The sequence below is a fragment of the Tupaia chinensis genome, unplaced genomic scaffold (assembly GCF_000334495.1).
Source record: "Tupaia chinensis unplaced genomic scaffold, TupChi_1.0 Scaffold000407_1, whole genome shotgun sequence".
Classification (NCBI taxonomy): Eukaryota; Metazoa; Chordata; class Mammalia; order Scandentia; family Tupaiidae; genus Tupaia; species Tupaia belangeri.
The window spans coordinates 1,612,271-1,622,618 of record NW_006159909.1 but is presented as its reverse complement, the minus strand read 5'-3'; the positions used below and the strand labels follow the sequence as shown (position 1 = coordinate 1,622,618).

The window sequence follows — 10,348 nt, the reverse complement described above, 5'->3', positions numbered from 1 at the left end:
TGTGGGGGCGGTGGGGGGGGGGGGGGGTGAGAGTGGTGGGGACTGAATTTAGAGAGATAGGCAGAGCCTGGGTCATAAAGTCCGTGAGCCAAGGTAAGGATAAAGTATGAAGGGAAGCCATTAGACTTTATGGCGGGATGTGGTTTAGTTTTTAGAGAGATCAGTAGTGCTACTGTGTAAAATGCGTGCTGTCAAGGGCAAGACTGGGACTGGGGAACCAGTATACTAATCCAGACTGACATTCAGGTAATAAAAACAGAGAGAAAGGGGTCAGATTGGGTGATATGTGAAAATAGAATAAGATTTGCTGAAAGACAGAACAGGTGATATGAGAGAAAGATTAAAAAAAAGGAGAGAAAGAGAGAGAGATGATGCCCAAGCCTGATACAGGAAGACAAGGGAAAAAGGTGGGGGAGATCAAGAGTTTTATTTTGAATACATGATGTCTGAGGTGCATATTGGACATTCCACTGGAAATACCAGGTAGGCAATTGCATTTGTGTTTCTGAGTCTCCAGAGAGATACAAGGTAGACCAGAGATAAAAATTCATGGTCATCAGAATATTAATTTACACCATAAAATTGAGTAAGATTGTCTAGGGAGTGAGGATATGTTTCATAAAGTAATTAGAGAGAAGAGGTTGGAAGACTAATCCCTGAGATACTGATGCTTCACAGAGTAGCCAGAAAGGAGGAACTAGCAAAGGAGACTGAGAGCTTGCCAGTGAGACAGGAAGAAAACCAGGAATGTGGCATCATGGAGGCCAAGCCAAGAAAAAAATACTTTAAGAAGAAAAAAATAATAATAAACTGTGTCCAATCCTGTCAAAAGCAGGAGTGGTGTGAGGACCAAGACAACTAGGTCTATCTAGTCTATCACCTGTAGCATCCAGAATGCTTAGTTGCTTGGTTAGCACAGAATCAGAACAGAAGAACTTAGATAAGTCCAACAATTAAGCACATCAGTTGAGCTGTTGGTCCTCACATCACTGACAACTAGAGTTGCTGAGACAAAGATCAGTGGGACCCTTGACAACACTGGCTTCCACAGAGCAGTGAAGACAGATGTCTGAATGCCACAGGCTTGAGAAAATATAGCAATTGTAAAGGCATTGTGTGAGTCTTCCAAGACATTTGGCTATAAAATGGTTCATCTGTGTGGAGGTTGAAGCCACCAAGAACAGTGCTGGAGCTACCATCAGTACAAAGTTACAGAGACAAAGGAATATAAGACGGGATCCATGCAAGAGCTGGGCATGGGGGAAAGGGACTTTCAGAAAAGAATTTAAGTGCTTCATTTACCAGGGAAGATGATTTTGAGGGACAAATAATAGTCTAGCATTGCCCTGTGCAAAAAATGTTACAGTGTTTTAAATCAGTAAAAGCACCCTCATTTGGCCAGTGATGATGTCAGAGTGTGTTGCAGGCTGTGAGCCAAGAGGCTGCTCGAGCTGGTGTTCTTCACCTTCATAAGTTTATCATAGCCCAGAGGTCCAGCTCACTGAGAACAGCTCGCCCTCAGTGATGGACTAGCATAACCCATGCTCACAGGGCCAGTGCAGAGACAAAGCAGCACGTGGGTCCAGTTCCATGGAATACTTGTGTGGGATGACAAGCTATTTTTCCCTTTTGGGAAACCTGCTTGGGAAGTCAAATAGCAGTGAGAATTCTCGTTTATTAATTGACAGTGAAAAATATCACCCGTAGAATCCAGAATGCTTAGTTGCTTGGTTAGCACAGAATCAGAACAAAGGAACTTAGATAAATACAACAATTAAACACGTCAGGCTAAGATGAATCTACTTCACCGTAAGGGTAGTCTTGTCAAAGAGGTAAAACAATTCAAAGTCTATTGGCAGCAATTTATTATCAATATATATAGTTTCCTCAAAAAACTTCTTGGAAAATGAATTTTTTGAAAAAACTACAGATTTCCAAAGAAAACTTTGCAATAAAATAAAATCATACTTTAATTTGCCTTTTCCTTGAATTCTTTGAGGTTTCCTTATATCTTCATAATAGGAAAGGCCTTACCAATGGGATGGAATGTCTTGAGATTTCTTTGACCTAAATTGATCCTCCTAGATGGTATTTAGATAGGTCATTTTTATCTTTACACTTTTTGATACTTCCTTGCTAACCAGCCTCTCTCAATTTTAATCCATTCTTTCTTATTATTATGTCAATATGATGATTTTTAAGTAGTGGTCCTTGTATTGCTAGTTCTGTCGACTTTGAAAGTATGTATGCATGTCTGTGTATGAGCATGTGTGTGTGTGTACGTGCAGATGGAGAGGAACAGAGCTAGCAGGTAGCATGCAATGTACATAGACTCTGTACTACTTTCTTGTTAGCCGGTAAGATCTGCCTTATCTATTATACAGACTGGGTTTCTAGGTAAACTTCTTTTTTAAGGAAAAGGTTCTGATATTTAAAATGTGTTAATATTATATTCATGACTGGGACCAGCAGATGGCATAATGGTTATGCTGGACTCCCACATAGTTGACTGCGGTTCGAGTCTCTGACCCAGTGGCATAAAAAAACTCATGCAAGGAGTGTGTGTGTGCATGCCCAAGATCCTAAGAGGAGAATGGAAGAGAAGGGATTGCAGTGTGGCCATCTCTCCTGGGGAGTGATGTGTCACTTTCAGTCTCTCTGTCCATCTCTGTCTGATGAGCACACGTGGCCTATAGGAAAAATCTCTCTCAAAAAAAAAAAAAAAAAAAAAAAGGAGGAGAGTATTGGGACCAGCAGTTAGTGCAATGGCTATGTTGCTGGACTCCCATGTAGTCGACCACAGTGTGAGTCCCAGACCCAGTGCCTTAAACACATGCCGGGCACATGTGCGTGCATGCCCAAGATCCCGAGACAAGAATGGAGGAGAAGGGATTATGGCATGGCCATTCCCCCTGTGGGGTGATTTCTTGTTTTCTGTTTCTCTGTCTGTCTTTCTGGTGAATGAATGCACCCTATAGCAAAAACTTCTCAAAAAAAAAAAAAAAGGAAAATATTATATTCATGACTTACTGGCCTAAAAATTCATCCTCTTTACCCTCTATGTGTCTATTTGGATTCATTATGTATCAGTTCTACTCTTTAATATATCCCTTTATTTCCTCCATTTCTAATCTTTCCCCCTCCTTTACTTTATAGCATAGTTTAGGGATGGTTTCTATACAGCCAACAGTAAGTAAGGTGGAAAAATAATTTGGAGTAAAAACCACATAGACCCAGGCTGGCAGGTGGTGTGGTGGTTAAGGTGCTGGATCCCACATGTCTGACTCTGTAGTTCAAGTCCTAGACCCAGTGGCTTGAAAAACACCCTGGGTGAACGTGCATACATGTCCAAAAATCTCAAGAGGAGAATGGAGGAGAGGGATTGTGGTGTAGCCATCCCCTCTGGGAGTGATTTCTCACTCTCCCCTGCCCCCCATCTCTCTATCTCTCTCTGTGAGCACATATGCCCTATGGCAAAAGACTAAAAAACAAATACACACATAGACCCAAAGCCAGGAATCTTCAGTCTTTTGATATGCATCAGAATTTACAAAGTACACAAAGTACCTTCTGCAGATTCTACTCAGTAGGTGTTAGAAAAGCATCCATGTGCACTTTTAAGTTGAGAACCATTCCCTTAAATTGTTTCTTTGCTAAAGATAAGAATGGAAAAGTTAGGAAAAACAGTATGCATTTATGTGATTATTCTTACTGATACAGTGTGCAATTGGAAAATTTTGGAATATGACTATGAGGTGATAAAACTGAGTCCATAAGCCACAGATGATTACATTATTTTGTAACCATTTTGATGGGATTTGGACTATTTGCTGAGGATGCTGTGGGATAGAGCATTGCTTTGTCTGCATTCACAAACCCAGGCTATCCCCACATATCTGTCCTCTTCAGTCCCTTGTCATCCATTCTTCCATTGCAGCTTTTTTTTTTTTTAAGTGTATTTCATTCTTCCATGAGGAAAGAAAGAGAAAGAGAGAGACAGGGACCCATGACAGTCCTCATGCCATGATCCACCCTCAGTTCAACCAGTCTTGATCACACTTACTCAGGGGATTCTCAGGACGCAAACCCAGAATCCTGCTATGTGGGTTGCCTCACTGAGCGTTACACCACTGTGCCACTGTCCGGCCCCTGCAACCATTTTGAGCATTATGTATAGAAATTTAGTAGGTGCTTTGGGGAATTTTCTCCATTTTAAACAAGGGAAAGAAAAGTGGACAAAATGATCACATTAGTAAGCACAACTAGCAATGACTCTTCATGTTAATTCTTTCTTCTTTCAATCCTCAGCCTTTTTTTTTTTTTTAAGAAGTGGAGTGTGCGCTCACCGGAGAGACAGAAAGACAGAAAAAAAGAAACCACCCCCCAGGGCGGATGGCCATGCCACAGTCCCTCCTCGAGTTTCCTCTCAGGATTTTGGGCACAAACACACATGTGCTCAGTGTGAGTTTCAAGCCACCAGGTCTGGGACTCAAACTGTGGTCAACTACGTGGGAGGCCAGTGACATAACCACTATGCCATCTGCTGTTCCCAATCCTCAACCTTTCAAGAAAAAAAAAATTTTTTTTTTGAGATTTTTGCTACAAGGTGTGTGCACTCACCCTAGGAACAGAAAACAGAAGGTGAGAAATAAACCTCCTTTGGGGGGCATGGTCTTGTCCCAATCCCTTCTCCACTCTCCTCCCAGGACTTTGGGCTCAAGCTATGGGGGAGTTCAGCAATGTAACCATTATGCCATCTGCTGGTCCCAAAAAAATTTTTGATAAGAGAAAAATTTGCAGGAAGTGAGCAACATTTCAAATCACCTTAAAATCAAAAGAATTACTCAAAATGAAATGAAGAAAATCATATTTGAGATCACCACACATTTTGTAAAAAGCCAACTCATAAATATGCAGTTTTTAACTTGAAAATTGGTCCAGAGTACATTTTTAGAATTAAATTGCAACAGTCCTTGTGTCAGATCAATAAAATATTTTAACTGCCAGAACTACCTATAAATGTGTTCATAAATCCAACTACAGTAAAGGAGTTTACTGGAAGACCGTGTAAAAACGAATATTTTATATTCCTATCTGTATTTTTTGAAAGGGCTGGCTTTTTCTAATGTTACCCAAATGTATGAATGTTTCTCTCAATGGGATGTTTTTTCTTTTCTTTTTTTTTTTTTTTTTTTTTTTTTTTTTGAGAGGTTTTTGCTATGGGGCACGTGCGCTCACTAGAGAGACAGAAAGTGAGAAATCATCCCCGGGGAGACGGAGATAGCCACACTACAATCCCTTCTCCTCCATCCTCCTCTTGGGATCTTGGGCACACATGCACACATGCCTGGCATGAGTTTTAAGCCACTGGGTCTGGGACTCGAACCGTGGTCGACTACATGAAAGTCCAGCAACATAGCCATTACACTAACTACTGATCCTTCAATGGGATGTTTTCACTATCATGTTTTCTACCATGACATTGAGGATCATTTTCCTGTTAATGGTTTGTCTTAACTTTTTCTTTTCTTTTTTTTGGAGAGGTTTTTCTATAGGGTGTGTGTGCTCGCCAGAACAACAGAGAGAGACAGAGAGACAGAAAGCGAGAAATCACCCCCCAGAGGGGATGGCCACGCTGTAATCCCTTCTCCTCCATTCTCCTCTCGGGATCTTGGGCACGCACGCACACGCACCTGACATGAGTTTAAGCCACGGGGTCCAGGACGCGAACCGCAGTCGACTACGTGGGAGTCCAGCGACAGCCATTATGCTAACTGCTGGTCCCTTAACTTTTTTTTCTTAAGAGAGATTTTTGCTATAGGGTGCATGCACTTGCCAGAGAGACAGAGAGACAAAGAGACAGAAAGTGAGAAATCACCCTGCACAGGGCGATGGCCACACCACAGTCCCTTCTTATCCAGTCTCCTCTTGGATTTTGGGCACACACACACACACACACACGCCCAGCATGAGTTTTTTGTTGTTGTTGTTATTGTTGTTTTTTAATTTATTTCTTTATTTCACATTCACTGAACATCACTGAACATCATCACAGCATACAAATGCAATTTCCCATCCAGAATACACTTTATAATGGCTTAATTATACATGTAATCGTCAACAAATAATTTTCCATTTCTTGTTTATTCCCCCCATATCTCACCCTCTGCCATTTCCTATCTCCCTCCCACACTGTCTCTGGTATCTACAGTTACTTTCCATTACTTTTTATTTTTTCCCACATTTTATTAATTCAAAAAATATCTTAGTTAATCTCATTACTTTTAATAGCAAGTTCAGCTGATATATACATATCTGAACACATGTTTGACTTTAGACATGAAACTCTGAGTAGAATGAATATACTATAAAGTAGCACCTAGTTTACTGTGCTCATTAAATAGGTATTTTTTAGTATATTTTTTTATTTCAAGAAAGGCAGTTTTAGCTTTAATAAATCAAAATTGAAAAATGTTAAGGAAACTTTGCACAAGACTTAAATCCAGGAAACAGTTAGAATTCTGTTCAAACAGTAGGTTCATGGACCTGTCGACAGCTCAAGACAAAAATCCTTAACTCTGGTAAACAAAGCATAGAAGATAAGTAATGTTTTAGTCAAAAGTCATAAAATTCTATTTCACCAGTTCAGTCTGAATCTGAATATATAATCTATATATTAAATATATCTATCTATATAGAGAGATAATAGATATAATCCATAATCTATATATAATCAATACTTTATCTTCTGTTGTGCTCCGATCTTTCCGATTAAATTCTGGAAGATAACATTCAACTCTGGACTGGTCCCTACCATTAAGCTGGCCATTTTCTTAGTTGTTTTTGAACTCTTCTTTCTGGGTGTCTCTGACATGAGTTTTAAGCCACTGGGTCTGGGACTTGAACTGCAGTCAGCTATGTGGGAGTCTAGCGATGTAACCATTACACCATCTGCTGGTGCCTTATCTTAGCTTTTTAACCATCACAAAAAAACAATCTGTAAGAGCCATGTTGATCATCTGAGAGTCCTAGAAATAATAATATCAATATCAATTTAAAGAAGTTTTAAGGGAAGTTTTAAATGTGTTGTAGTTTGGGGGAAATACCTCTTATTTGTGTTGCACTATGGGTCATTCCATTTTCTGGATGGAATAACTTTTCAATTAGGCCCTGTGATTCGGTCTGCACTGCACTGTGATCCGCGGGATACAGCTCCATGGGATTACTTAGCAAAATTTTTTCTCACTCTCTATCTTTCTTCTCAGTTTCTTGCTGTCATCCAGTTAATTAATAAAAACCAACCACATGAAACTAGGCCCCATCCTCTCCTTTTGCTCTAGGCCCACCTCCCAGTGGTAGGAACAAGTCTGGAGTGGGCGGCAGGGAGTGGCTAATGCCACCAGGAGAAAATGAAAACCAGCTCAGAGAGGGGAAAGCCTCAAAAGAAAGAGAAATCAATTAAAAGCCTTCCTTCCCCCTCAGCCAGGGTTCAGTTCCTTTCCCCAACTCCCCAGGGCGCAGAGGGGCGTGCAGCACCTGCTGTCTGCCTCCTCCCTGGGTCTGGTGGAAGTGGTACAGCAGGGCTGCCCAGGGGCTGGGTGGGGCCAGGACCACTGAAGAACTGTACCATGGGGACCAGGGGAAGCAGAAATGTGGAGACCGGACTGTCGTCCAGGAGTGCGTTCGACCCTGGGCATCTGGGCAAGGGCAGCAATGAGACCTTGGAGTTAGAAGAGTCCAGACCCCCAGGAGTCTCCCGCAAGGGGGAGGATGCAGATGCTTAGGGAGGTTCCCAGGGTGTGCCTGGGAGGAGTGTACCAGGTATCAGCTTCCGGCCTGAGGGTGAGGAGTTTCCTCATAAACGGATGAGTCCACTGAATCCATGGACTTGGGGTGGGGGAACTGTTCCACAGAACGCATGAGTCCACTGGCCAATGTGGAGTGATTGTTCCGCCTGTTCAAATATAACATTTGCAGTGCTCTTTCTGTGTTTCTCAGTTCAAATCCTGTGCTGAAGAACATGTGGCCTGAGGGTAAACTGAGTATCACGGAGGTGACTAAGCGACCTCTAACTGCTGCCACCCTGTTTAAGAACTCTATGATTGCTCTAGTAGACAATCTGGCATCAAAGGTAATTACTTTATTTTCTAAGTACTCATTTTAACTCATAAATTGCTTGTTGATATCTTTTATAGAGAATGTACATAATTTGCTTTTTAGGCAATTATAGTTAAGGAAATTTAAGAATATATTTAAAGTGAATGTCATAATAGAAATTTTTTCCTGGACTCACCCTGTAGCCTAGTGGTTAAGGGAGTGGTTGAAATCCTGGCTCCAGCAGCTCAAAAAGCATGCTGAACACTCATGTGTGCCCCACATCCCCTGGAGGGAGAGGTGGGGGAGGGAATGTAGTATGACCATGCCCCATTTGGGGGGAGGGTGCTTTTTCTCTCTCTTTCTCTGGTGAGTGCATTGGCCTGCTAAAAACCTTTTAAAAACTTATTCTGCCTTTTTTTTTTTTAAATTTTGCTTTAGTTAAACAATTGTTTGTGGCCTAGATAAATGCCTTTGCTAAATTTGGACTTTCATTCTACTGTCATTATCAGGGCTGGGGGGCGGGGGGCGGGGCGGATTCTAGCGAGATCTTAGAAATACATAAGGTATTTCATGTCTCACAAAATTAACTTTAGCCTTGTGTAGAAGACAGAGCCTGCCCCCCCCACCCTCCCAAATTTATGAATGAAATTTTGAATTAAATTGTAATAATACATTATCCATATATTGTGTTTGAATACAAAACGATGAGAGAGAATTTTAAAAAGAAGTTTAATATGTAAATATTGTCCTTAGATTATTTGACATAGTTGAAACATAAAGATGTATTATTAACGGTTATCTCTGTGGTTTCTTTGAGGTCTAATATAATTTGATAACTTTAGCCTGTTTTTTTCCCTTCAAGAACAGATTTCTGCTCTTAACTGCCACTGTTGACAAGTTTGATAAATCAGGCAGCATTCTGGGCCTGGTTATTTTTAGTTCCTTCATTTTTATCTCTCTTCTAGTGATTTTCCTGTGTATGTTCTTCTTTATTATCTTTTTTTTTAAATCAACTTCCTCTCTAAGAATTTAAATCTATGCTGTTTCGAGTTACTTTGCCGTGGATAAATAAGGCAAATGCCACAGAACACATCTGTTCAGTAGCTTGCTTTCTTTTCATCAGAATTCTTTGTCTTCAAGTGACAACAAATAAGCACAAGTTGTCGGTCTGTATACCCAGTCCTCCAAAAGGGCAGAGGTAAGGACATGGACACCGAAGGCTAGGATACCATTAGGAGTGTTTACTCTTTTACCTCAGCTTCTCTCTACGTGTCAGCCTCAATTTTCATCTACCAAGAGTAGGAGTTAACCTGGAAGGAAAGCATGTAACACAAGAAACAGAGTTGAACCCTGAATTTCTCATTTTTTATTAAGTAAGTATATTTATTTAACTAGAAATAGAATTATTATTTGTTTTCTAAAATTGGTAGTTCAGTATGTGTTTTTTTACAAAATAAAAATTCTAGAGCCTTCTATAATTTCTATATTAAAAATCACTTTCAGCCTCTAGTAAAAGAGACCTGCAGATTAGTGGCTTAGAAAGAAAAGACATGGGACTAGCAGTTGGCGTAATGGCTGTGTCGCTGAACTCCCATGTAGTTGACCATGGTTTGAGTCTCGGACCCGGTGGCTTAAACTCACGCCAGGCGCGTGTGTGTGCTTCCCCAAAATCCCAAGAGGAGAATGGAGGAGAAGGGATTGCGGTGTGGCCATACCTCCTGGGGGGTGATTTCTCGCTTTCTGTCTCTCTTCTCTGTCTCTCTGGCGAGCGCATGCACCCTATAGCAAAAACCTCTCCTAAAAAAAAAAGAGAAAAGACATGCATGTCTCTCTCCTGGAAATGAAGAACAGAAAGCAGCATCCCGGGACATAGCAGCTCCCAGGTTATTAGGAATGCAGATTCTTCTGTCTTTCTACCCGCCCAGTGCTTGGCTTCTATCCCCTCAGTCCAAGATGGCAACTGAACTTCCTTTTAAGAGGCTTCCTGGAAGTCTCACACAACACCTTGGTTACATCCCGTTTGTTATATGTAGTTGCCAGGGAAGCTGGAAAGTACATTTTTATTCTGATCAACAGTACACTCAGCTAGAAATAAGAATTTGGTTTCAAAGTAAGAAAAGGTACTGGATATAAGGTAGGCAGCTATCCTAGGAGTCTCTCGTTTACAGCTTCCTAACCTGTGTGTGTGTGAAGATGAAGAAGGGAAGGAGCACGCCAAGCAAAATAACAGACAACCAATAGAAGACTAGAA

The 10,348-nt window shown here is 41.0% G+C and overlaps 1 protein-coding gene across 1 annotated transcript in view; it reads left to right on the top strand.

Moving 5' to 3' along the window:
- Nucleotides 1-10,348, top strand: part of MYO1D (myosin ID) — a 328,050-nt gene that overhangs the window by 177,472 nt on the left and 140,230 nt on the right. The window contains exon 14 of the mRNA XM_014590111.2: nucleotides 7,999-8,131. Coding sequence (XP_014445597.1) covers nucleotides 7,999-8,131 — 133 coding nt within the window. The remainder of the gene's footprint in view (nucleotides 1-7,998; nucleotides 8,132-10,348) is intronic.